At 40.4% G+C, this 27,797-nt stretch overlaps 2 protein-coding genes and 4 non-coding genes across 7 annotated transcripts; 4 read left to right on the top strand and 2 right to left on the bottom strand.

The window, feature by feature from the left end:
• Positions 1-4,887: 4,887 nt before the first annotated feature.
• On the bottom strand, positions 4,888-4,969 carry Trnas-uga. The gene has a single exon. It is a non-coding gene; the product is annotated as a tRNA-Ser (tRNA).
• Positions 4,970-6,083: 1,114 nt separating this feature from the next.
• LOC115226110 (ubiquitin-conjugating enzyme E2 T) lies at positions 6,084-15,854 on the top strand. Its single transcript, XM_029797094.2, has 7 exons — positions 6,084-6,132; positions 7,419-7,634; positions 9,493-9,562; positions 10,515-10,620; positions 11,553-11,651; positions 12,581-12,670; positions 15,431-15,854. The coding sequence occupies exons 2-7, from the start codon at positions 7,526-7,528 to the stop codon at positions 15,563-15,565; spliced, it is 609 nt and encodes a 202-aa protein (XP_029652954.1). The 5' UTR covers positions 6,084-6,132; positions 7,419-7,525; the 3' UTR covers positions 15,566-15,854.
• Positions 15,855-17,668: 1,814 nt separating this feature from the next.
• LOC115226111 (UPF0434 protein BOV_A0835-like) lies at positions 17,669-21,784 on the bottom strand. 2 transcript variants are annotated; one of them, XM_029797096.2, is made up of 4 exons: positions 21,537-21,784; positions 19,836-19,962; positions 18,270-18,417; positions 17,669-17,890 (listed from the first exon to the last, which is right to left on the bottom strand). In XM_029797096.2, the coding sequence occupies exons 1-3, from the start codon at positions 21,574-21,576 to the stop codon at positions 18,291-18,293; spliced, it is 294 nt and encodes a 97-aa protein (XP_029652956.1). In that variant the 5' UTR covers positions 21,577-21,784; the 3' UTR covers positions 17,669-17,890; positions 18,270-18,290. The 2 variants fall into 2 exon arrangements, with proteins under 2 accessions (XP_029652956.1, XP_036370775.1); XM_036514882.1 differs by having other exon boundaries at positions 17,669-17,894; positions 18,274-18,417; positions 21,537-21,779.
• A 655-nt stretch (positions 21,785-22,439) lies between these two features.
• Trnas-uga lies at positions 22,440-22,521 on the top strand. Its single transcript has one exon. It is a non-coding gene; the product is annotated as a tRNA-Ser (tRNA).
• A 359-nt stretch (positions 22,522-22,880) lies between these two features.
• Positions 22,881-22,962, top strand: Trnas-uga. The gene has a single exon. It is a non-coding gene; the product is annotated as a tRNA-Ser (tRNA).
• Positions 22,963-26,768: 3,806 nt separating this feature from the next.
• Trnas-uga lies at positions 26,769-26,850 on the top strand. Its single transcript has one exon. It is a non-coding gene; the product is annotated as a tRNA-Ser (tRNA).
• Positions 26,851-27,797: the final 947 nt, after the last annotated feature.

Raw genomic sequence — 27,797 nt, 5'->3', positions numbered from 1 at the left:
CACATAAAAAGCACTGGTTCTGGTCCACATAAAAAGCACTGGTTCTGGTCCCACATAAAAAGCACTGGTGCTGGTTCCACATAAAAAGCACTGGTTCTGGTCCCACATAAAAAGCACTGGTTCTGGTCCCACATAAAAAGCACTGGTTCTGGTGCCACATAAAAAGCACTGGTTCTGGTCCCACATAAAAAGCACTGGTTCTGGTCCCACATAAAAAGCACTGGTGCTGGTCCCACATAAAAAGCACTGGTTCTGGTCCCACATAAAAAGCACTGGTTCTGGTTCCACATAAAAAGCACTGGTTCTGGTGCCACATAAAAAGCACTGGTTCTGGTCCCACATAAAAAGCACTGGTTCTGGTCCCACATAAAAAGCACTGGTTCTGGTGCCACATAAAAAGCACTGGTTCTGGTGCCACATAAAAAGCACTGGTTCTGGTGCCACATAAAAAGCACTGGTTCTGGTGCCACATAAAAAGCACTGGTTCTGGTGCCACATAAAAAGCACTGGTTCTGGTGCCACATAAAAAGCACTGGTTCTGGTCCCACATAAAAAGCACTGGTTCTGGTGCCACATAAAAAGCACTGGTTCTGGTCCCACATAAAAAGCACTGGTTCTGGTGCCACATAAAAAGCACTGGTTCTGGTTGCTGCCCTTGCCACATAAAAAGCACTGTTCTGGTCCCACATAAAAAGCACTGGTGCTGGTCCCACATAAAAAGCACTGGTTCTGGTTGCCACATAAAAAGCACTGGTTCTGGTGCCACATAAAAAGCACTGGTTCTGGTGCCACATAAAAAGCATGGTTCTGGTCTGGTGCCACATAAAAAGCACTGGTTCTGGTCCCACATAAAAAGCACTGGTGCTGGTCCCACATAAAAAGCACTGGTTCTGGTCCCACATAAAAAGCACTGGTTCTGGTCCCACATAAAAAGCACTGGTTCTGGTGCCACATAAAAGCACTGGTTCTGGTGCCACATAAAAAGCACTGGTTCTGGTGCCACATAAAAAGCACTGGTTCTGGTCCACATAAAAGCACTGGTTCTGGTGGCCACATAAAAAGCACTGGTTCTGTGCCACATAAAAAGCACTGGTTCTGTGCCACATAAAAGCACTGGTTCTGGTGCCACATATAAAAAGCACTGGTTCTGGTGCCACAAAAAAGCACTGGTTCTGGTGCCACATAAAAAGCACTGGTTCTGGTGCCACATAAAAAGCACTGGTTCTGGTGCCACATAAAAAGCACTGGTTCTGGTGCCACATAAAAAGCACTGGTTCTGGTCCCACATAAAAAGCACTGGTTCTGGTCCCACATAAAAAGCACTGGTGCTGGTCCCACATAAAAAGCACTGGTTCTGGTCCCACATAAAAAGCACTGGTTCTGGTGCCACATAAAAAGCACTGGTTCTGGTGCCACATAAAAAGCACTGGTTCTGGTGCCACATAAAAAGCACTGGTTCTGGTGCCACATAAAAAGCACTGGTTCTGGTGCCACATAAAAAGCACTGGTTCTGGTCCCACATAAAAAGCACTGGTGCTGGTCCCACATAAAAAGCACTGGTTCTGGTCCCACATAAAAAGCACTGGTTCTGGTGCCACATAAAAAGCACTGGTTCTGGTGCTTTGTGCCACATAAAAAGCACTGGTTCTGGTGCCACATAAAAAGCACTGGTTCTGGTGCCACATAAAAAGCACTGGTTCTGGTGCCACATAAAAAGCACTGGTTCTGGTGCCACATAAAAAGCACTGGTTCTGGTGCCACATAAAAAGCACTGGTTCTGGTGCCACATAAAAAGCACTGGTTCTGGTGCCACATAAAAAGCACTGGTTCTGGTGCCACATAAAAAGCACTGGTTCTGGTGCCACATAAAAAGCACTGGTTCTGGTGCCACATAAAAAGCACTGGTTCTGGTGCCACATAAAAAGCACTGGTTCTGGTCCCACATAAAAAGCACTGGTGCTGGTCCCACATAAAAAGCACTGGTTCTGGTCCCACATAAAAAGCACTGGTGCTGGTCCCACATAAAAAGCATTGGTTCTGGTCCCACATAAAAAGCACTGGTTCTGGTGCCACATAAAAAGCACTGGTTCTGGTGCCACATAAAAAGCACTGGTTCTGGTCCCACATAAAAAGCACTGGTGCTGGTCCCACATAAAAAGCACTGGTTCTGGTCCCACATAAAAAGCACTGGTGCTGGTCCCACATAAAAAGCATTGGTTCTGGTCCCACATAAAAAGCACTGGTTCTGGTGCCACATAAAAAGCACTGGTTCTGGTGCCACATAAAAAGCACTGGTGCTGGTCCCACATAAAAAGCACTGGTTCTGGTCCCACATAAAAAGCGCTAGTCCCACATAAAAAGCACTGGTTCTGGTCCCACATAAAAAGCACTGGTTCTGGTGCCACATAAAAAGCACTGGTTCTGGTCCCACATAAAAAGCGCTAGTCCCACATAAAAAGCACTGGTTCTGGTCCCACATAAAAAGCACTGGTTCTGGTGCCACATAAAAAGCACTGGTTCTGGTCCACATAAAAAAGCGCTAGTCCCACATAAAAAGCACTGGTTCTGGTCCCACATAAAAAGCACTGGTTCTGGTGCCACATAAAAAGCACTGGTTCTGGTCCCACATAAAAAGCGCTAGTCCCACATAAAAAGCACTGGTTCTGGTCCCACATAAAAAGCACTGGTTCTGGTCCCACATAAAAAGCACTGGTGCTGGTCCCACATAAAAAGCACTGGTTCTGGTCCCACATAAAAAGCGCTAGTCCCACATAAAAAGCACTGGTTCTGGTCCCACATAAAAAGCACAGGTGCTGGTACCACATAAAAAAACAAAAGTGCTGGTGCCACATAAAAAGCACTGAGGGTGGTGCCACATAAAAAAAACACTGGTGCTGGTCCCACATAAAAAGCACTGAGGTTGGTCCCACATAAAAAGCGCTGGTGTTACATAAAAAAAGCACTGGTGCTGGGGCCACTTAAGAAGTGCTGGTGTCACATGAAACCCTCTGATGCTGATGCCATGTTAAAAAGCACTGGTGTCAGTATCATGTAAAAAGCATCCAGTACACTCTGAAGTGGTTGGCGTTAGGAAGGGCATCTAGCCATAGAAAACATACCGAAGCATACAACAGAGCCTGGTACAGCTCTTGTCAAACTATCCAACCCATGTCAGCATGGAAAGCAGATATAAATGATGATGATGATGGTGATGATGTATCTGGGATTGCATTATCTAAGACTGTCTAATCTTTCCTGCTCTTGTTCAGCCCCAGTCCACCAGGTCTATGGTCAAAGATGTTCCAGCTGTGACCATCTTGTTTTTTATTCATCTAGGTCTACATTACCGAATATGTTCTCTCTTGTTACTTTTCAAGCCAGATCAATCCAGGTCCTGCAGACCTCATCATCATCATCATCATCATCATCGTTTAACGTCCTTTTTCCATGCTGGCATGAGTTAGACAGTCCGACCGGGGTCTGGGAAGTCAGGAGGCTGCACCAGGCTCCTGTCTGATCTGGCAGTGTTCTACAGCGGGATGCCCTTCCTAACGCCAACTACTCCGAGAGTGTAGCGGGTGCCTTTTAAGTGCCACTGGCACAGGAGTCAGAGTGTGCTGGCATCAACCACGATCAGATGGTGCTTTTTACATGCCACCAGTTTTCTGAAAATTCCAAAATATAAAAACGTTATGAAAGGTTATAAGAGCGGAACTCCGATGTATTTCAATCAAAAAGTTTATCATATTTTATGAGATTTTCGATACGATGATTTTTTGCTTTTATACATACAAGGTGCATTCATTTTAATGTGGATTATTCTATGCAATTAATTAATTACATGAATAATTCATATTAAAATACAAATCTAAAACCGAAGAAAACACAAATATGAACGAAGGAAAAACAGAAAGTAAAGGAAACAACTTTAGAACGGTTTGGGGCACTAAAATGTAGTTATACGCTATTTGTTACCGCCAATTATTGAAAAAAGAAAACGCAAAGGTCCTCTTTCAAATTTCCTTCCAGACTTTTAGATTAAAAAAAAAACTATAATTGAAAATTAAGACTCAGAATTTAGGTAGGTGAAATAGGGTAGATTTACCCTAATTTGTCCTCGCCCCTGCTCCCTATAAAGTAACAGATAGTCATTTTATTGTCCCGCTATTTTCGCTTCTTCGATTTTTATGAGCAAAATACTGACGAGGTAAGTAGTTTCACGTTCGTAGGGCCCTGGAGACAGAAGGGTAGATCAAATAACAGAGGGAAAAAGGTATTATATCTTTTACCTGTTCCAGGAATTGGGCTGGGGCCACCGCCTTGGAGGTTTTCTCTTTTTTTTTTGGCGAACGAATTGACCGCAGGACTTAGTGTAGTCATTGTGTGCCTTCAATAGACCCTGAATTTTCCACAGTGGCAATCAATCAGGAAAGGTCCAGAATTCACAACAAAAAGGAAGATAGCAGGGCATCCACGAGAAATGGTAATCGAACTCAAATGAAATTGAAACTAACTCAAATTCGATTTTACGAGCGTCAAACAGGAAATTGTCTTCTTTTAAAGTCTTGTACTTATTTCTATCGGTTTCTTATGCCGAATCGCTAAACAAACCAACACCGGTTGTCAAGTTCCCCGTACATACATATTCCACGACAGGCTTAAATTCACCCACAAGGCTTCGGTTTGCCGGGTGGCTATAATAGAAAATACTTGCCCGAGGTGCCATACAGTAGGACTGACCTCGAAATCATGTGGTTGGGAAGCAAATTAGATGAAATAAAAGACGTAAAGATAACGGCTGGGACATATTTGATCATATTAATTGAAACGAGGTAAAAACCAAAATTTAATTTACCAAATGATTTGAAAAAAAAAGATAAAAGTAATCGCTGCGGGCAGGATTCGAACCTGCGCGGGTATAACCCATTGGATTTCAAGTCCAACGCCTTAACCACTCGGCCACCACAGCCAGTACATGTGTAGTTCACAAAATATATTTATAAATCAAATATGACATATTGATTCCCTGTCAGCAATACTTTGAAGTGTTTCTATAACTTTAGTTAATATATTTATCGACTCATTTTTTAAAGGTTACGATAAACAAGAGATATTCGTACTTAGGATGAGAATAGTATTTCGATACTGGGTGGTTATTTTATTTTTCCTTTAGATGCGTCAATTAATAACATTATAGCAGAAAAGAAAATGTATTTATGTTTTAATGAAAAAAAATTAAGATAAATATAGTTGGCTATATAATGGTTTTATTCCAAGTATTTCAGAAGATGTACCAGGCGTTGGTATCTTCCTCCATTTCTGTTCTTCGTTATATAACACGTTTATACTATCGTATAGGGAAAACCAGCCGAAATAGCAAACGGTTTTGTACAAAAGTGAGAAAGAAATATTTATAGACGTTACACATGACACGTCTTATAAATTAGGTTGAACAGAAAATTCATAAAGATACGAATATTCGGTGACACATTCTACATGGCTGCGTATGGCTATAAGACGAACGAAACCTGACCGGAAGTGGCGTCTCTCGTTCTCTCTTTCCCCACTTCTCCCACACTTCTCTTCGTTTTCCTTTTCTTTTTTTCTCTCTCCGGTCTCGTGAATTAGACTCAGAGCATCTCACTCCCTCTTTCTGTCTTTCTTTTTCTTTCTTCCTGTTTTATCTCTCTTTCTCTACTTGTCTTTCACTCTCTGCTCTCGTCTCGCACTCTCACTCCCTCCCTCTTCTATATACCTTCCTCTCTCCGCCTTCTCTATACCTTCCTCTCTCCGCCTTCTCTATACTTTCCTCTCTCCCTCTTCTCTATACCTTCCTCTCTCCGTCTTCTCTATACCTTCCTCTCTCCGCCTTCTCTATACCTTCCTCTCTCCCTCTTCTCTATACCTTCCTCTCTCCGTCTTCTCTATACCTTCCTCTCTCCGTCTTCTCTATACCTTCCTCTCTCTGTCATCTCTATGCCTTCCTCTCTCCGTCTTCTCTATACCTTCCTCTCTCCGGGCTTCGCGCGTCTCCGTTTGTTTTTCTGAATTAAAAAGCTAAATCTTTATTCGAATTTGGAAGCCGTATTAAACGAGGGAAGAACGAATATTATGTTTGTATGTGTAAGATAGATAGGTATTGCTATAAATATATATATATATATATATATATATATATATATATATTATATAGAAGGAGCTTCTACAGGACTAGAACTGTTTCATTCAAGAGAAATCTTCAGGATCCTGAAGATTTCTCTTGAATGAAACAGTTCTAGTCCTGTAGAAGCTCCTTCTATATAATAAATTAATTTTACTCTGCTATGTATTGAGCACCTTATTTACTGTGGTTAACCTCGAATCAACCCGGGACCTACATATATATATATATATATATAGGATCTTTTCGGTTTGAACGGCAGTTTTTCAAGCGGTGTCATATGAAGTTGTCACCCATAATTATGACCCTAGTATCGATCTATTGCATTTCAATCTGGGTTAGGGTTAGGGGTGGGGGGAAGGGTATCTTTTTTCCTTCACAAATGTAAATAAACCCAATCTGTTTCTTAAACGAGGGACATATTCATACGGCACAGACTGTTTTTTTTTACCTCAATAGACGTCATTGATAGGTTGAAATTGAAGAAAAAAACAACAAATATCTAACAAACTATAGAATTTTCTCAATAAAGCTAAGAGAAAAAGATGTTTTATAAACACATTCTACCAGTATACGAAGTTTAAAAGTGTTTAGTTACGTGGAAATTATTTAAAAAAACTGCCGTTCAAACCGAAAAGATCCTTAGAATTATAACAAGGTCTATATACTCAGCGTTGAGATTAACAAATTTTTCAAAACGGTAAACGTTTTGAGAAATCCCCTTATAACTTACTAATATATTTATAAGTAGCTTGCTAACCAACCACATGGTTCCGGGTTCAGTCCCACTGCGTGGCATCTTGGGTAAGTGTCTTCTGCTATAGCCCCGGGCCGACCAATGCCTTGTGAGTGGATTTGGTAGACGGAAACTGAAAGAAGCCTGTCGTATATATGTATATATATATATATGTATGTGTGTGTCTGTGTTTGTCCCCCTAGCATTGCTTGACAACCGATGCTGGTGTGTTTACGTCCCCGTTATCTAGCGGTTCGGCAAAAGAGACCGATAGAATAAGTACTGGGCTTACAAAGAATAAGTCCTGGGGTCGATTTGCTCGACTAAAAGGCGGTGCTCCAGCATGGCCGCAGTCAAATGACTGAAACAAGTAAAAGAGTAAAAGAGTATTGTTAACAAATAATATTCGTAGCCACTTTAACATGACTGTCCGTTCGAACGGACTCGACTGCTATTTTTTTTTTAACCCCAAGAGGACATCTCCAGCTGGTTAACGATGTATTTATAAAAACATCGCCGAAGTTGTGCTTCGGGTTTGTCCGTCAGTTTCCGGAATTTAAATAGGAAAAAGTACTGGAGGCGGGTTAAGTGTTGGATTTAAGTTGTGGTGTTTGGAAGAAGTGGCTACCATGCATCGTCACACGCGGATGAAGAAGGAACTTCAGATGCTGAAGGATTCACCGCCACCCGGCATTGCCTGTTGGCCGAAAGGAGACAGTATTGAGAATTTAGAGGCTCGTATGTAACCATTTCTTAGTCAGTACCATCCGTTACCTTTGTGACCGCGCTCTCTGTATTTCTGTAAGCTTAACTACAGTTTAGGGCCCCACAAACTTAGTCTTGTAACTTTTTGAAGGATACATATTTGTAAATGAAATTTCATAGAGATACCTTTTCGAAGGTGTAGATTACAATTGTGATTATGAAAAGGAAAATTTGGCGATCCTGTAAGTACCGGAAGTGGTTTTACATTTCTGAAGAAACCCTTTTCTCCCACCCCTAACCCCTATATAAAAAAAGGCGATCTTTCGTCTCTAGTAGACCTTTCCGTCGATTTCCGTAAAAATTTTTTTTTTATTTTACATATGGGCTTGCGGGAACTTTTGAAGTAATGAGAGCGAAAGAGACACATTACTCTCTCTGTCTCTTCACACACACTAACAGAAGCACTTCACTTACACAACATACTGTCTGTCTCCCACACCCCATCAAACACACAGACACACACACATGTACATCAATGCTTCACATGCACGGTAACTTCAAAAGAACTTCCCTCGTCATGCAATCGCTTTCTCTTAGTCTCTTTCGCTCTCATTACTTCAAAAGTTCCCGCAAGCCTATATGTAAAAAAAATAAAATTTGTTTACGGAAATCGACGGAAAGGTCTACTAGAGACGAAAGATTGCCAAAAAAAACGAAGTTACGCCGAAAAATTAAATGCTGACGTTATAGATATTGGTAGTAACAAAATCTACACACGCGTGCCCCCCGCCTCTGTCTTTATTGCCTCATAACTTCCAGAAAATTTGTTATTTTTAAATGACATTTTCTACAAATATGCTTCAGATGGTGTTTATTCTGATTATATCGGAATATGCGGTGAAAGACTTTTCCGGAGGGTAGGGTGATGAGTTTCGGAAAATTCACAGGAGTCAGCCTTTTTTTACTCAGAAATTTCGGGAAAATATTTCGTTTTTGGATTTGGTTTGCAAGATTCTTTATGTGAGTTCGTGTTTCGAAGCATATTCGGATCTTTTCACTTTGACCGGCAGATTTTTTAATATAATTTCTTTGTAACTGGGTTGTGCCAGACCATGATGTCAGTTTTAGCCTGGTTTCTATGGCCGGTAGCCCATCTTAAATAAAATTAAAAAAAAAAACATCAGAAGGCGCAGGAGTGGCTGTGTGGTAAGTAGCTTGTTTACCAACCACATGGTTCCGGGTTCAATCCCACTGCATGGCACTTTGGGCAAGTGTCTTCTACTATAGCCTTGGGCCGACCAATGCCTTGTGAGTGGATTTGGTAGACAGAAACTGAAAGAAGCCTGTCGTATATATGTATATATATATATATGTATGTGTGTGTTTGTGTGTCTGTATTTGTCCCCCCCAACATTGCTTGACAACCGATGCTGGTGTCTTTACGTCCCCGTCACTTAGCGGTTCGGCAAAAGAGACCGATAGAATAAGTACTGGGCTTACAATGAATAAGTCCCGGGGTTGAGTTGCTTGATTAAAGGTGGTGCTCCAGCATGGCCGCAGTCAAATGACTGAAACAAGTAAAAGAGTAAAAGTGAGAGTAAGGTAACTGTCCTAACATATCACCATTTTTAGCATTAAATGCTAGTTTTTAAAATATGTCTGATTGGACAGGATCTGACAGGCCACTGGGCTGCATCAAACGACGATTTAAGTTTTGGCATGGTTTGTATGGCTGGGTAGCCCTTCCTAAATTTAACTTGAAGATGAAGATAAAAAAACACACCCAGAAGGAAGCTGTTCTTGTACATTGCTGTTTTTAGCATTAAATGCTACTTTTTAAAAAGAAATTTCATTTTCTACGACATCTAATGGTAATGAGTATTATTTTCAGAAATCATTGGTGGCAGTGGTACTCCTTATGAAGGCGGAGTTTTCAAGCTGAGCATCCATCTCCCTGAACGGTGAGTATTAGAAAAGCGTCATTTTGTTTCACTTTCATTTTCATTTTCATTTTAATGTCTTCTTCCCATAAGTACTATCAATGCTTGGCTAAATCCCTCAAGGCAGTGCTCCAAAAGAACAACGTATATGGCTTTTAATCATCATCGTTCAACGTCCGCTTTCCATGCTAGCATGGGTTGGACGATTTGACTGAGGACTGGTTAACCAGATGGTTGCACCAGGCTCCAATCTTGATCTGGCAGAGTTTCTACTGCTGGATGCCCTTCCTAATGCCAACCACTCCGAGAGTGTTGTGGGTGCTTTCTACATGCCACTGAAGTGCATGGATGATTACTGGTCTTCCATAAACAACCTTGCCCGATTTTGTGCCTTGGAAGGGAACTTTCTAGGTTCAATCCCTTTCATATTCCTTAGGTCCTAGTCTTTACTGAAACCTTCAACAAATGGATCAGAGGCCTTTACTGAATCATAGGCTTTCTTATAAGGTTGGTTTTCTGGATTCCTTGCTGGTGTCATGTAATAGCACCCATGCCAGTTCCACATTAATAGCACCTGGCACATTCTGTAAAGTGGTTGGCATTTGGAAGGGCATCCATTTATAGAAACCAGGCCAAATTAGATGACTGGAGCTTGGTGCAGTTCTCCTGCTTGCTAGCTTTGGTTCAACCTATGCCAGCATGGAAAACATGTTGAAGGATGATGATGATATCATCCCACTCCCCTGGGTGGGTCACTGGTCTATCACAGGGCTACTCTCTTTGTGCCAGCTCAGTGGACAGGACCAACGTGTAATGAAGTGTTTTGTTCAAGAACAATGCATTGCCTGGTCCAGGAATTGAAACCAATAAGCCACTCCTCTCCACAATTATAACCTTAATTAGCAACAACCAGATATTTAATCATTTAATTTTTATTTTCCCTCTCACTCTCTCACTAACCTTTTTACAACAGGTACCCCTTTGAGCCTCCAAAAGTGAACTTCTCGACCCCGATTTATCATCCAAACATTGATGCTGCTGGAAGGATTTGTCTCAATGTTCTGAAACTCCCACCAAATGTGAGTCCTTAACCTTTTGTTTTTAAAGTATATTTTTGTTGACCTCTTGCATTAAGAAATGAAATAATAAATTTAAACAACACAATAATAATAAAATAAGCATATTAAGAAATATAACTAAGTTAGTCATGAATTCTGGCTCACTCTATATATTTTTAAATAAGCTCACTGGCTAATTGTCACACCAGTGCCTGTTCTGGCACTGTTCTATGTATCACTGATGGTGAGATGAGTTGCTGCTATCTCTAGCGGTTGATTGTCCATCATTAACAAGACCAAAGAAGGTTGAAATTAAGTCTCAGCGCTGGAGACTGTGCGGATTTATCTCCCTGCTAGTGATATAAACAAGAGTGCATTTTGCACCAAAAGCCAGTATGAGTTTCTTTCTCTGACCACTCTTTATTCCAGCGGCGAATGCTGTAGATATGGCGGCCTAGGTTGGGTTCCAGATCAGCCTTGACTGTCATCAGCCAGGTTTTTCGTTGTCCACCACATTGCTTTCGCCAACCCTGAATGGGAGCTGGGGCAATAGCTTCGTAGGTTGGGTTCCAGATCAGCCTTGACTCATCAGCCAGGTTTTTCGTTGTCCACCACATCGCTTTCGCCAACCCTGAAGGGGAGCTTGGGCAATTGCTTCATAGATGAATTCTCCTGGTTGACGACGGAGGGCATGACCCAGCCAACGCAGACGTCTCATTAGGATGACTTGTTGATTTGATTTTGCTCAAGGCTTTGAACTGAGGAGAAGCAAGACTGGTGCCAAGTCCCGTATTCTGATGTTTTCTTTTCCAAAGAAGAAAAGGGGAAGTTGCATTGCTTCAGATTGTCTTCGAGACGCAAGAGTGGCCCTCCACACTGATACACACACATATACTTGTTCATGTCTTAAAGATGACCCCTAATTCCCCTGTATGTTTCTCTTTCTCTTTCAGGGTGGCTGGAAGCCATGTTTGAATATCAGTACAGTGCTGACCTCTATACTGGTGCTTATGAATGACCCTAATCCTGATGACCCCTTAATGGCCGACATTGTAAGACCCTTTAATTTTTCTCTTTTTCTTGTTCTTCAAATCTTTACCTGCCCACCACAACAGAATTGAGATCCTAAAAACAAATGTGCCTTGTAAAAAAAAAACACTCAAAACTGCTGGCCTTGTGCCAAAATTCGAAAACTACTACTACCACCACCAATCCCCTACCCCTCTACTACTACTGCTGCTACTACTACAGCTGCTGCTGCTACCACTACTACTGCTACAATTTATACTACTGCTACTACTACTACTACAATTTATACTACTACTACTACCACTACTGCTACTACTACCACTACTGCTACTACTACTACTACTACTACTACTACTACTACTACAATTTCTACTGCTGCTGCTGCTACTACTACTACTACTGCTACTACTACCACTACTGCTACTACTACCACTACTACTACTACTACTACTACTACTACTACTACTACAATTTATACTACTGCTACTACTACTACTACAATTTATACTACTACTACTACCACTACTGCTACTACTACCACTACTGCTACTACTACCACTACTACTACTACTACTACTACTACTACAATTTCTACTGCTGCTGCTGCTACTACTACTACTACTGCTACTACTACCACTACTGCTACTACTACCACTACTACTACTACTACTACTACTACTACTACAATTTATACTACTGCTACTACTACTACAATTTATACTACTACTACTACCACTACTGCTACTACTACCACTACTGCTACTACTACCACTACTACTACTACTACTACTACTACTACTACAATTTATACTACTGCTACTACTACTACTACAATTTATACTACTACTACTACCACTACTGCTACTACTACCACTACTGCTACTACTACCACTACTACTACTGCTACTACTGCTGCTGCTGCTGCTACTACTACTACTTCTTTCTTTTATAGGCTGAGGAATTTAAATACAAAAAGTCAGAATTTTTGCTGAAAGCTGCATCCTACACCAAGAAGCATGCTTCAGGAAACTCCGCAACTGTGGTCAGTGGTTCTTTTATTTTACCCTCAACCTTCTGAGAGAGAGAAAGAGAAAGACAGACAGATTAAGAGCCAAAGAAATGGAGGTGGAAAGAAAGAGATTTAGAGATAGAAAGATGTGAGAGAGAATTAAGAGACAGAGAAAGAGATTAAGTGACAAAGAAGGAAAGAGAGAGAGAGAGAAAGAGATTGAAAGAAAGAGGGAGAGAGATATGAAGAGATGGAAAGAGAGAGATTATTATGGAAAGTGGCACGTAAAAAGCACCAACCGATCGTGGCCGTTGCCAGCCTCACCTGGCACGTAAAAAGCACCCACTACACTCACGGAGTGGTTGGCGTTAGGAAGGGCATCCAACTGTAGAAACACTGCCAGATCAGACTGGAGCCTGGCGCAGCCTCCTGGCTTCCCAGATCCCCGGTCGAACCGTCCAACCCATGCTGGCATGGAGAACGGACGTTAAACGATGATGATGATGATGAAAGACAGAAAGATTAAGAGAGAGATCCCCACTCCACCTTTTTCAACTATTAAAAAAAAGAATCCAGATTTTATTTATATGTTTTAAACACAAGATCTTCAGAATATGCAACAGTATATATATATATATATATATATATATATATATATATATATATATATATATATATATATATATAAAGGTTCTTGGTGGCATGTAATAAGCACCATTAGAGCTTGGGTCGATGCCAGTGCCGCCTGACTGGCACCCGTGCTGGTAGCATGTAAAGGGCACTGTTCGAATGTGGTTGATGCCAAGTGGCATCTGACTGACTCCTGTGCCGGTGGCACATGAAAAGCACTCACTACGCCCTCAGAGTGGTTGGCGTTAGGAAGGGCATCCAGCTGTAGAAACTCTGCCAGATCAGATTGGAGTCTGGTATCGGTGGCATGTAAAAAGCACTCACTACACTCTCAGAGTGGTTGGCGTTAGGAAGGGCATCCAGCTGTAGAAACTCTGCCAGATCAAGATTGGAGCCTGGTGCGGCCTACTGGGTTGCCAGTCCTCAGTCAAACCGTCCAACCCATGCCAGCATGGAAATGGATGTTAAACGATGATGATGGATTCTCTTGTAACGAATGACAAATGAGGGTTGAGTAAAATAAAGCAGTAACCCTGTTCTATGGACAGGTATGTGTCCCTTGAGGGCTAGTGGTGCCTTGCAAACCTTTTGGCAAGCGGAGCAAGCTGAGGATTCAATTTTCTGACGTGCTTGCGGAACATTTACTACATAAATATATAGGCTCAGGCATGGCAGTGTGGTAAGAAGCTTGTTTCCCGACCACATGGTTTCGGGTTCACTTCCACTGTATGGCATCTTGGTCAAGTGACTTCTAGTGTAGTCTCGGGCCAATCAAAGCCTTGCGAGTGGATTTGGCAAACGGAAACTGAAAGAAGCCTGTCATATATATTATATATACATGTATGTATATATGTATGTATGTAGAGCTATTTTGAGGATATTGTTTTTTAATATGCATTATAATTTTAATCTATTATAGACTAGCAGTATCGCCCGGCGTTGCTCGGGTTTGTAAGGGAAATAACTATATAAGCATTTTTAGAGAGTTATAGCCAAAAAATAGCAAAAAAATGCATTAAAAATGGAAAAAAATGATGGTAATTTTTTTTTTAAATCGTTGACTCATCGTAGACATTTTTAGAGAGTTACTTCCCTTATATTTTCCTAAATGGAAAAAAAAATGATGGTAAATTTTTTTTAAATTGTAGACGCGCGCTAATACCCAGAAGGGCTCGATATGAATCACGACTATAAGATACCCGCTTTTGGTTAAACTGCACCGCAAAATGGGGGAGTAGTTAGGAATCTAAATCGTAGGAGACAGACACACAACTTCACTTTTATATTGAAACAAGGAAAAGAATATATATCTATGTGTTTGCTCACTGCTTCTCAACTGGTGTCAGTTTCTTTACATCCCTGTAACTTTGGCAAAAGAAACTGATGAACTGAAGGAGGTTAATATGTTCAAATAAAACCCTTCAGGGCAGTGCCCCTACATGATTTTAGTCCAGTAAAAGATAAAAGATTTTTTACCCTTTAGCATTCAAATTGGTCATCTCCTACCAAAATATTCTGCACGTTTTATGTTCAAACTAGTCAGATCCAGCCTCTTACACCTACCCTACAATATCCTTCTAAAAATAAGCATTCACATCATGAAAATCTCAAAGCTACAAGATAATCCATAATTAATTCAAAACAATGTGAGTAAATATTGGCCCCAGGAGTGGCTGTGTGGTAAGTAGCTTGCTTACCAACCACATGGTTCCGGGTTCAGTCCCACTGCGTGGCACCTTGTGCAAGTGTCTTCTACTATAGCCTTGGGCCGACCAATGCCTTGTGAGTGGATTTGGTAGACGGAAACTGAAAGAAGCCTGTCGTATATATGTATATATATATATATATATATGTGTGTATGTGTGTGTTTGTGTGTCTGTGTTTGTCCCCCTAGCATTGCTTGACAACCGATGCTGGTGTGTTTATGTCCCCGTTACTTAGTGGTTCGGCAAAAGAGACCGATAGAATAAGTACTGGGCTTACAAAAGAATAAGTCCCGGGGTCGATGTGCTTGACTAAAGGCGGTGCTCCAGCATGGCTGCAGTCAAATGACTGAAACAAGTAAAAGAGAAAGAGAAAGAGTAAATAAGCATTACGTTTAACAGAATAATCTAAAAGATTAAAATATAATTTAATTTTAATTTTAATTTTTTTCTCTTGTAGGTCAATGTTCTCACTGTCCAGGACAACGGAGCTGAAACCACAGGAACGGGGACCCAGCTTGGCAAAAGACCCCTTGTCCACGAACAGCGCAAATCAACTGGCAAATGTCCAAGGAATGAGAACACAAATTCATGAATTAGAAAAGCATTTACATGGCCCTTCCTACGTGATTTGATTGAGGTTTTACAACTTGGAGATTCGCAGGAGGGGTTGGCACTGACGAAAGCAGTGATGATAATAATGTTGCTGGCAGCTGACGGCCTGCTGGGATGGAGTGAAATAATTTTGGTAGTGTTTTGGTAAATGTGATATTATAAAGTTCTGTATTTGACCACATAAGGTCAGTTTAGATATGTGTGTATATATATATATATACATACTCACATGCATACATATACACACACACACACATATATGTATATATATACATGTCTAAACACTTATTTGTGTCTGTGTGTATAGATATATATGTGTGTGTGTATGCATGCATGAGCACAAACATGCATATACACATGTATGCATTTACATATATACTCATGTATTTTAAATACATGTATATGAATATATGTATATTAGTGTGTATATAAATACATGTGTATGTATATAAATGTATATATGTAAATACGTAAATTATATGTATATGCGTGTGTATAATATATATTATATATACACTTGCGCATGTATACATATGTATATAGCTATGTAAATAGATCTATATTTGGAGAAAAAATTTTCTTAAAATAAACATATATAAAAAAAATCTTTAAAAACAGAAGCCTTTTAGAAGGAAGTTTTTGCGTGTTGTGTGAAATATAGTTGTGAGTAGTTAGGACATCTTTTTGAGAGAATGATGCTTTACTGATATCATAGTCACAAACAAATCTTTTTCTTAAAGTCTTCGGCAAAAACCAGTTTCTTAATTTCCTCATCTGTGTTTTCCCCCCATTAATTTCAACATGTCTAAAAGATGGATCTTTAATTTGTTGTATCCTAAACTGATGCATTAATTTTTTTCCCGATCTGCTGATAAAATTCTCTGTTAATTGTAGGGGATATGATGCAGTAAATGAATTGTTTTTGTTCGTTTGTTTTACAATTCATATTTGCATTATTCTTCTACTTGTCTCAGTCATTTGACTGCGGCCATGCTGGAGCACCGCCTTTAGTCGAGCAAATCGACCCCGGGACTTATTCTTTGTAAGCCCAGTACTTATTCTATCGGTCTCATTTGCCGAACTGCTAAGTGACGGGGACATAAACACACCAGCATCGGTTGTCAAGCAATGCTAGGGAGACAAACACAGACACACATACACATACATAAACATATACACGATGGGCTTCTTTCAGTTTCCGTCTACCAAATCCACTCACAAGGCATTGGTCAGCCCGGGGCTATAGCAGAAGACACTTACCCAAGATGCCACGCAGTGGGACTGAACCTGGAACCATGTGGTTGGTTAGCAAGCTACTTACCACACAGCCACTCCTGCGCCGTAATTTCTTTCCATTCTCGAATCCCTTTGTTGTTCACTGTTCCTTAACAGAGAATTTCCAGTAAAAATTCAAATGAAAAGATCCAAAGATCCTTCGAACCTTCATCACACTGATTTTCCCCTAGAATTGTTTTCCTTGCCATTGCATTATTTTTGAGGGAACAAAAGACATGAACAACTACTATTTTAAAATTGTTATAACTTTTCTTTTATTGCTTGTACAAACGTGATTATTTTGTATACTAATAAAGAAATGGATGAATAATATTATAGGTTGTAGGTTATAGGGTACAAGGTGGCAAGCTGGTAGAAACATTAGCACGCCGGCGAAATGCGTAACCGTATTTCGTCTGCCGTTATGTTCTGAGTTAAAATGCCGTCGAGTTTGCCTTTCATCCTTTCGGGGTCGATTAAATAAGTACCAGTTATGCACTGGGGTCGATATAATCGACTTAATCCGTTTGTCCCCTCTGTGTTTAGCCCCTTGTGGGTAGTAAAGAAATAGGTATTTCGTCTTCCATTACGTTCTGAGTTCAAATTCCGCCGAGGTTGACTTTCATCCTTTCGGGGTCGATTAAATAAGTACCAGTTACGTACTGGGGTCGATATAATCGACTTAATCTGTTTGTCTGTCCTTGTTTGTCCCCTCTGTGTTTAGCCCCTTGTGGGTAGTAAAGAAATAGGTTATAGGGTATGACCTCAGGCTTGAGATAGCAGATATGTGTGAGGGAGGTAAATTGTCTTCTAGCTCAACATGTGAAAGAGCTCAGATGTGCAAAATAACTGCACTTAAAATCATTCGTGCCACCAATGTAAATTCAAGCAAAGTGAATCCATTTGGTGATCATGGTAGATACGTGTGTGTGTGTGTGTGTGTCTCTGTGACCCAACCCCCAACACAATCCTGGACAACCAGTGCTGGTTTGTTTACGTCCCCATAATGTAATGGTTTGTCAGGAAAGACAATAGGCATAAGGGGTGGCTGTGTGGTAAGTAGCTTGCTTACGAACCACATGGTTCTGGGTTCAGTCCCACTGCGTGGCACCTTGGGTAAGTGTCTTCTACTATAGCCTCGGGCCGATGGATTTGGTAGATGGAAACTGAAAGAAGCCTGTCGTATATATGTATGTGCGTGTTTGTGTGTCTGTGTTTGTTCTCCCAACATCGCTTGACAACCAATGCTGGTGTGTTTACGTCCCCGTAACTTAGCGGTTCGGCAAAAAAGAGACCAGTAAAATAAGTACTAGGCTTACAAAGAATAAGTCCTGGGGTCGATTTGCTCGACTAAAGGCAGTGCTCCAGCATGGCCGCAGTCACATGACTGAAACGAGTAAAAGAGTAAAGAGTATGAAATAAACACACTGTTATTGTTCCTGTTGTTTTGGGTTTAACATGCGAGCATCTGTTGGTACCAAATTTGGTATGCCATCGGTGATTGGATAAGCAACCTGGAGCTCCTCGCAGACAAGTTCTTCATTCTCAGCATCATACCTGAAGATAGAAAAAAAAATGGAAATCAGATATTAAATATGAAAATGTGTATCTATATGTGCATGTGAAGGCATGTGGCAAAGTCAACCTTGGTGGAATTTGAACTCAGCACGTAACAGTTGTTGGAAGCACTCTGTCGGTTACGACAACGAGGGTTCCGGTTGATCTGAATCAACGGAACAGCTTGCTTGTGAAATTAACGTGTAAGTGGCTGAGCACTCCACAGACACGTGTACCCTTAATGTAGTTCTCGGGGATATTCAGCATGACACAGAGAGTGACAAGACCGGCCCTTTGAAATACAGGTACAACAGAAACAGGAAGTAAGAGTGAGAGAAAGTTGTGGTGAAAGAGTACAGTAGGGGTCACCACCATCCCCTGCCGGAGCCTCGTGGAGCTTTAGGTGTTTTCGCTCAATAAACACTCACAACGCCCGGTCTGGGAATCGAAACCGCGAGTCCGCTGCCGTAACCACTGGGCCATTGCGCCTCCACTACGTAACAGTAGACGAAATACCTCTAAGCATTTTGCCTGGCGTGTTAATGATTCTGCCAGCTCGCCACCCTGAGTGCAGGTATAGATGTGTGGTAAAAAGTTTGCTTCACAACCATCTGGTTCTGGGATCAGTCCTATTCCACGACACCTTGGACAAGTCTCTTCTACTATAGCTCTGGGCTGACCAAAGCCACTAGAGTGGATCTAGTTGACAGACAATGAAAGATGCCTGTCGTATATGTGTGTATAGACACATTCATAAAGCCACTCTCAAAACATCCCTTTTTCCAAAACCCAAGGAAAATAGAACTTCTGACTCTTTTCTACTCACAAATCACTTGGCAACAGGTATTGGTTTGTTTACATCCCTGTACCTTAGTGGTTTCAGCAAAATAAAGAGAAGTAGAATATAAACCAAACTTTAAAAAAAAAGGCGCAGGAGTGGCTGTGTGGTAAGTAGCTCGCTTACCAACCACATGGTTCCGGGTTCAGTCCCACTGCGTGGCACCTTGGGCAAGTGTCTTCTACTATAGCCTCGGACCAACCAAACCTTGTGAGTGGATTTGGTAGACGGAAACTGAAAGAAGCCCATCGTATATATGTATGTGCATGTTTGTGTGTGTTTGTGTTTGTCCCCCTAGCACCAATGCTGGTGTGTTTATGTCCCCGTCACTTAGCGGTTCGGCAAAAGAGACTGATAGACTAAGTACTGGGCTTACAAAAGAATAAGTCCCGGGGTCGAGTTGCCTGATTAAAGGCGGTGCTCCAGCATGGCAGCAGTCAAATGACTGAAACAAGTAAAAGAGTAAACAGTAAGTACTGGAGTTGATTTGTTTGACTAAATCTCTTTAAGGTGGTGCCCCAGCATGGCCAGTCACAGTCCAATGACTGAAGCAAGTAAAAGAGTAACAAGTATAACGTACCTCAAAGGCTTCTTTGAAAGAGGACACACTAAAATATCCAGCATTTTAACATCGAATTGGTTTGGTGGTTTGCACTCACAGAAGGGAACTGGAGAGCAATGGATTGCTTGCCTTGAATTAAGGGCATCTAAAAAGAGAAAGGGAAGGAAAGTGTAAAGACAAGCCAGCTGGGATCTTTTCCGTTTGACCGGCAGTTTTTTAAAATAATTTCCACGCAACTAAACACTTTTAAACTTCGTATACTGGTAGAATGTGTTTATAAAACATCTTTTTCTCTTGGCTTTATTGAGAAATTTCTATAGTTTGTAAGGGAGCCAGAGTATCGACTTATCTACTCCCCCACAAAAATGCTACTCTTGTGCCCAGATCAAAGACCATTGAGTCGCTAAGTATATTGTTAATAGCTTTTCGCTAATTATATTGCTAGTAGTGTATTATTAATTACTATTACTGGATCTTTTCGGTTTGAACGGCAGTTTTTAAAAATAATTTCTAGGTAACTAAACACTTTTAAACTTCGTATACTGGTAGAATGTGTTTATAAAACATCTTTTTCTCTTGGCTTTATTGAGACAATTCTATAGTTTGTAAGATATTTGTTGTTTTTTTTTACTTCAATTTCTGCGATTTCAACCAATCAATGACGTCCATTGAGGTAAGAAAACATTCTGTGCCGTATGAAAATGTCTCTCGTTTAAGAAACAGATTGGGTTTATTTACATTTCTGAAGAAAAAAAGATACCCTTCCCCCCACCCCTAAAACAAATTGAAATACAATAGATCGATACCAGGGTCATAATTATGGGTGACAATTTCATATGACACCACTAGAAAAAACTGCCGTTCAAACCGAAAAGATCCCAAAATAAAACAAAAACACAAAGTAAGGATCGACTAGTCACGACTAGCTAGCGCGAGTGCGCGCACCGGGACCGCTCTTCTTAAGTAGTGATGCAGAATCCCACCTAACATATATATATATATATATATATATATGTTCCACTTCTGCTAATGCTATTCTACAAGTTAACATAAGGCATTCTTTCGATATAACTCGACAAAATCAAAACATTTCACTTTGGGTATTTCCGTGGAAGCAGATGATAGTTCGATTCGGTTTTCTGCTTGTAAATTTGCGGATTTTACATTTAAACACGAAACAGTTAAGAACAAATATATGCAAGGCATTTTTTCTTCAAGTTTAAAACGAGACATTGCTGGTATAATCGCCCATACGTTCTGAGTTCAAATTCCGCCGAGGTCGACTTTGCCTTTCATCCTTTCGGGGTCGATAAATTAAGTACCAGTTACGCACTGGGGTTGATGTAATCGACTTAATACATATGTCTGTCCTTGTTTGTCCCCTCTGTGTTTAGCCCCTTGTGGGTAGTAAAGAAATAGGTATTTCGTCTGCCGCTACGTTCTGAGTTCAAATTCTACCGAGGTCGACTTTGCCTTTCATCCTTTCGGGGTCGATAAATTAAGTACCAGTTACGCACTGGGGTCGATGTAATCGACTTAATACCTACGTCTGTCCTTGTTTGTCCCCTCTATGTTTAGCCCCTTGTGGGTAATAAAGAAATAAGTATAATTTCGTTACATCTATATTCCACAGCCCAAGGAAATACCCCAAGTGAAATGCTTTGATTTTGTCGAGTTATATCGAAGGAATGCCTGATATAAATTAATAAATCGACTCACACCACACTATTTTCAGCGATCTCCTTAACGACAACATCATGATCGCCCTTAAAAGAACTCCAAAACAGACACAAGGTCACTCCACGTGGTTTTGCTTGTAAACTCAAACGACCTTCAACAGGATAACAACAGCAGTAAATTTATTTATTGCAGAAACGTTCGTTCTTTATAAACTTATTTCTACCAATCAGATTTTCTATTATATTCGATATTAAGTATTCTATGATAAAAGTGTCGCTAATTCCTAGCTGATCAAAGTAACAGGTCTGTATTTGAGTGAAAGAGTAAGAGTTACGTCACTGACGAATGAGATAAAGTAAGGGTTATTGAGAAAGTGACTCTATTGATCGTTAGCTTAAGCGATCTCTGGCTTAAAGTGAAAGGAAGGGGGGGCACAAGTGAAAGAGTAGAGATGAGAGAGGGGGGGAGAAGAAAGCAGAGAGACGGATGAGTAAGAACGATTGAGGGAGGAGTAAAGTATACTGGAGGAGGAGGATGAGTGAAGTAGAGCGGAAGGGAAGGGTATGAAAAGATTGCGTGAGGCACTCGATATAGAGGGGGATGAGGTAGATTATAAAGAGAGAGGGAAAAATGGAAGTAGAAGGCAGAGTAGGCAGTGAAAGAGAGAAGTATATAAGCATAAGTGAAGGGATAGAGAACGAGTAAAAGAATAAGAGAGGGGGGGTGGGGAAAGAATACGAGAGGCGTATGTAGGAGGACTATAGAGGGTTGTGAAAGCAAACGAGTAAGACAGAGAGAGAGTAGGAGCAGTGTGAGAGGTGATAGAGTAGGGAAAGAGTAGGAGTTATAGACAGAGGAGAAAAGATAAGAAGGAAGTAATCAGTAGGAGACTGAAGTCAAATGGAGAAATATTTAGACATTTGTAGCTCCCGACTGCCAGCTGCTGTGGTGGCCGAGTGGTTAAGGCGTTGGACTTGAAATCCAATGGGTTATACCCGCGCAGGTTCGAATCCTGCCCGCAGCGATTTAGTTTTGATATTTTTGTTATTGCCTATTTTTTTTTATTTCTGTTTTACTTACTTTATTTCTTTTTATAGATTTATACGCTTTCCGTTTTCTTTTTTTAAAGCTTAGGTGAAGGTGCAGCTATGTAGCTAAGAATTTCGCTTCGTAACCTCGCGATCTCTAGTTCGATTCTACGACGTGGCGTCTTCGGTAAATGTCTTCTACTAAAGCTTTGGGCTGATCAATATCTCCCAAACGGATTGACGAGAGATAGAAGAAAGGAGCAAAAGAAACAGAGAAAAGAAAGAGAAGAACTAATCAATTAAATAAAATCGTATCAAATAATATTTATATATTTGTAGGTCACTTTTGTCAGCTGCTGTGGTGGCCGAGTGGTTAAGGCGTTGGACTTGAAATCCAATGGGTTATACCCGCGCAGGTTCGAATCCTGCCCGCAGCGATTTATTTTTAGTATTTTTTTTTTACTTTGTTTCAGTCATTAGACTGCGGCCATGCTGGGGTACCACGTTGATGAACTTTTAGCCGAATTAATCGACCCTAATACTTAATTTTTTTTTAAAGCCTGGTACTTATTCTATCGATCTCTTTCTGCTGAATCGCTAAGGCACGGGGACATAAACAGACCAACACTGGTTGTCAAGTGATGGCGGCGGCGCGCACACACACACAGAGGTACGAAGTGCTTCTTTTCAGTTTCCGTCTAACAAATCCACTCCTAAGGCTTTGATCAGCCCGAGGCTAAAGTAGAAGACACCTGCCCAAGGTGGAATTGAACCCGGAACCATGTGGTTGAGAAGCAAGCTTCTTACCACAGTCACACCTGTGCCTGACGCCGCTTGAAAAAAAGTGATGTCTGTATTTATGATCTGTAACTTAGCAGTGCGACACATATGCATCGTTGAAATAAGTACCAGGGCTAAACCCTATATAAATGGGGTTCGATTCGATCGACTGAAAACCTCAAGGTTCTGCTACAGTATGGCCAATACAGAATAAGTACAAGATTTTTAAAAAAAGCACTGGGGTCGATTTCATTCGACTAAAACCTCTTCGAGATAGTGCCCCAGCGTGGCCGCAGTCTCTCGACTAAAACAAGTAAAAGATATATATATATAAATTTCGGGTCTTGTGCCTAGAGTAGAAAAAAAAAGCTTAGCGATATCGAGCTGGCAGAAACGTTAGCACGCTACGTTCTGAGTTCAAATTCTGCTGAGGTCGACTTTGCCTTTCATCCTTTCGGGGTCGATTAAATAAGTACCAGTTACGCACTGGGGTCGATATAATCCTTGTTTGTCCCCTCTGTTTGTCATCCCTTGTGGGTAGTAAAGAAACAGGTATTTCGTCTGCCGCTACGTTCTGAGTTCAAACTCCGCCGAGGTCGACTTTGCCTTTCATCCTTTCGGGGTCGATTAAATAAGTACCAGTTACGCACTGGGGTCGATGTAATCGACTTAATCCGTTTGTCTGTCCTTGTTTGTTCCCTCTATGTTTAGCCCCTTGTGGGTAGTAAAGAAATAGGTATTTCGTCTGCCTTTACGTTCTGAGTTCAAATTCCGCCGAGGTCGACTTTGCCTTTCATCCTTTCGGAGTCGATATAATCGACTTAATCCGTTTGTCTGTCCTTGTTTGTTCCCTCTATGTTTAGCTCCTTGTGGGTCGTAAAGAAATAGGTATTTCGTCCGTCTTTACGTTCTGAGTTCAAATTCCACCGAGGTCGACTTTACCTTTCATCCCTTCGGGGTCGATAAATTAAGTACCAGTTGTGTACTGGGGTCGATGTAATCGACTGGCTCCCTCCCCCAAAATTTCGGGCCTTGTGCTTAGAAAAGAAAAGGATCAGTGAAAAAGAAAATACTTACGCTGAAGTATTGAGAAATTTGCAGTTACTCTATCCAGATTACAAGTTCAGGTTTATACCTGTAATTACTGGAGCACTGGGATATGTAATACACTGCCTAAATACAAATTTGGAGAAATTAGGCTTCTCAAAACCAGAAAGAAGTAAAGCTGATTTGAAGACTACAGATCCAATCCATCAATGGAAGTGTAAAAATCTGAAAAACCTTCCAGAAGTTTATCATTTTTATCGTTTAAGTATATGTGAGAATGTGGGGAAATGCAGCTATATGCATGAGAAGACGTACATAAAACAAAACATACTAATCAAAACACACACACACACACACACACACACACACACATACACACACACACATACATACACACACATACACACACACATACATACACACACACACACACACACACACATACACACACACATACATACATACACACATACATACACACACACACACACCACATACACACACACATACATACATACATACATACACACACACACACACACACAACACACACATACATACATACATACACATATATACCCTCTCTTTTACACTTTTACTTGTTTCAGTCATTTGACTGCGGCCATGCTGGAGCACCGCCTTTTTAATCGAGCAACTCGACCCCGGGACTTATTCTTTTATCGGTCTCTTTTGCCGACCCGCTAAGTAACGGGGACATAAACACACCAGCATCGGTTGTCAAGTAACGCTAGGGGGACAAACACAGACACACAAACACACACATATATATATATATGTACATATATACGACGGGCTTCTTTCAGTTTCCGTCTACCAAATCCACTCACAAGGCTTTGGTTGGCCCGAGGCTATAGCAGAAGGCACTTGCCCAAGGTGCCACGCAGTGGGACTGAACCCGGAACCACGTGGTTGGTAAACAAGCTACTTACCACACAGCCACTCCTGTTGATAGTCTTAAAATTATAACGAAGGAGCGTTAGACTTAGCATAGAAACCGACTCTTTACTGCTAAGAAAACTTCAAGTAAAACTGAATAGTGATACACATATATACATACATACATACAATTAATTAATTAATAAGGGTGAGAGAATTAGATACTAATTTAATAGTATATCTATTCTACACCAAGTGGCCTAGTGCTCCGAGAAACCTGGATTATTATAATATTTTATAATATATTATAATATTTTTACAAAATAAATATAAGAGAGTGGTCACTATATGGCTCACTCTAGCACCAGTTAATCCAAAAGGTTTCACACCACAAAAATACATGTTTCCCATGAAAGTCAGTACGATTGTTAGCTCACACGGACAGGGCAAATAAAAATAACAAAAATACAGATTATTTTGGGACAATTGTTTCGCTATTAATGAATTAAATGTAATTTTACATACAAAAAAATCCACTTGTAGCTCCTCAGCCAAAACTATCTGGATGAAATACATACATACATACATACATACATACATACATACATACATACATGCATGCATACATACATATATACATACATACATACATACATACATACATACATACACACAACATACATACATACATATGCACACACAAACATACATACATACATACATACATACCTACACACACACATACATACATACATACATACATACATACATACCTACACACACACATACATACATACATACATACATACACGCACACACATACATACATACATACACACATACACATACATACATACATACATACATACATACATACATACATACATACACACACATACATACCTACACACACACATACATACACACACATACATACATACATACACATACATATATACATACATACACACATACATACATACATACATACATACATACATACACACACATACATACATACATACATACACACACACATACATACATACATACACACATACACATACATACATACATACATGCATGTATACATACATACACACACACACATACATACATACACACATACACATACATACATACATGCATGTATACATACATACATACCTACATACATACATACCTACACACACACACATACATACATACATACACACACACACATACATACATACACACACACACATACATACATACATACATACATACACAGACACATACATATATACATACATGCATACACACACACATACATACATACATACATACATACATACATACATACAATACATACATACATATATATTTATCTATAGATATGGGAGGCGTAGGGAGAGGTGAAGCGAAGAAAAGTAAGAGATACGAAAAGAGGGGAAGAAGGGTAAAAGCTAATCAGTCAGGAAACTCCAATGAAATTAAACAGAAATATTTAGACATTTGCGGAACCGGACTGACAGCTGCTGTGGTGGCCGAGTGGTTAAGGCGTTGGACTTGAAATCCAATGGGTTATACCCGCGCAGGTTCGAATCCTGCCCGCAGCGATTTAGTTTTGATGCATTTTTTTTAATTGTTTCTTTGATTACTTTATTGGTATCTTTTTGCTTTAAATATACTATTCGCTTTAAGGATCTTTTCGGTTTGAACGGCAGTTTTTTACATAATTTCTAGGTAACTAACCACTTTTAAACTTCGTATACTGGTAGAATGTGTTTATAAAACAGCTTTCTCTCTTGGCTTTATTGAGAAAATTCTATAGTTTGTAAGATATTTGTTGTTTTTTTTCTTCAATTTCTGCAATTTCAACCAATCAATGACGTCCATTGAGGTAAACAACATTCTGTGCCGTATGAATATGTCCTTCGTTTAAGAAACAGATTGGGTTTTTTTTACATTTGTGAAAAAATAAAGATACCCTTCCACCCACCCCTAACCCTAACTCTAAAACAGATTGAAATGCAATAGATCGATACTAAGGTCATAATTATGGGTGACAATTTCGTATGACACCGCTAGAAAAAACTGCTGTTCAAACCGAAAAGATCCAAAAAACATTAAATTAATGAAATCAACAAAAGAAGCAATTAAAAAACTAGATCGCTGCGGGAAGGATTCGAACCTGTACGGGTATGTCCAATAGGATTTCAAATACAGCGACTTAACCTCTTGGACACCACAGACACCTGTAGTATGCTTCTGCATATGTCTAAATGTTTCTCTATTTCCTTCCACTACACTCCTCTCCCTCCCTCTCTCTCTCTCTCTTTGTCTCCCCCCCCCGCTCTCTCCCTCTTATATGTTATTTCCTTACAATGCATCCACGTTGCGTTGTTTATAAAGAATATCTTTCATACACGAGGATGGCTCTTTTACTTGTTTCAGTAATTTTACTGCGGCCATGCTGGAGCACCGCCTTTAGTCGAGCAAATCGACCCCGGGACTTATTCTTTTTTGTAAGTCCAGTACTTATTCTATCGGTCTCTTTTGCCGA

The sequence above is a fragment of the Octopus sinensis genome, linkage group LG29, assembly GCF_006345805.1.
Source record: "Octopus sinensis linkage group LG29, ASM634580v1, whole genome shotgun sequence".
Classification (NCBI taxonomy): domain Eukaryota; kingdom Metazoa; phylum Mollusca; class Cephalopoda; order Octopoda; family Octopodidae; genus Octopus; species Octopus sinensis.
This window is presented reverse-complemented; position numbering and strand designations above follow the sequence as displayed.

Bases quoted from the DNA above. Each gene is read 5' to 3' on its own strand.
- LOC115226110 (XM_029797094.2), top strand. From the start codon at position 7,526: ATGCATCGTCACACGCGGATGAAGAAGGAACTTCAGATGCTGAAGGAT. The intron at 11,652-12,580 runs GTAAGACCCTTT...TTTCTTTTATAG, and splicing joins ACCCCTTAATGGCCGACATT to GCTGAGGAATTTAAATACAA. The intron at 12,671-15,430 runs GTCAGTGGTTCT...TTTCTCTTGTAG, and splicing joins CAGGAAACTCCGCAACTGTG to GTCAATGTTCTCACTGTCCA.
- LOC115226111 (XM_029797096.2), bottom strand. From the start codon at position 21,576: ATGATGTTGTCGTTAAGGAGATCGCTGAAAATAGTGTGGT. The intron at 19,963-21,536 runs GTGAGTCGATTT...TTCTCTTTTTAG, and splicing joins ATCGCTGAAAATAGTGTGGT to ATGCCCTTAATTCAAGGCAA. The intron at 18,418-19,835 runs GTACGTTATACT...TTCTATCTTCAG, and splicing joins CTTTCAAAGAAGCCTTTGAG to GTATGATGCTGAGAATGAAG.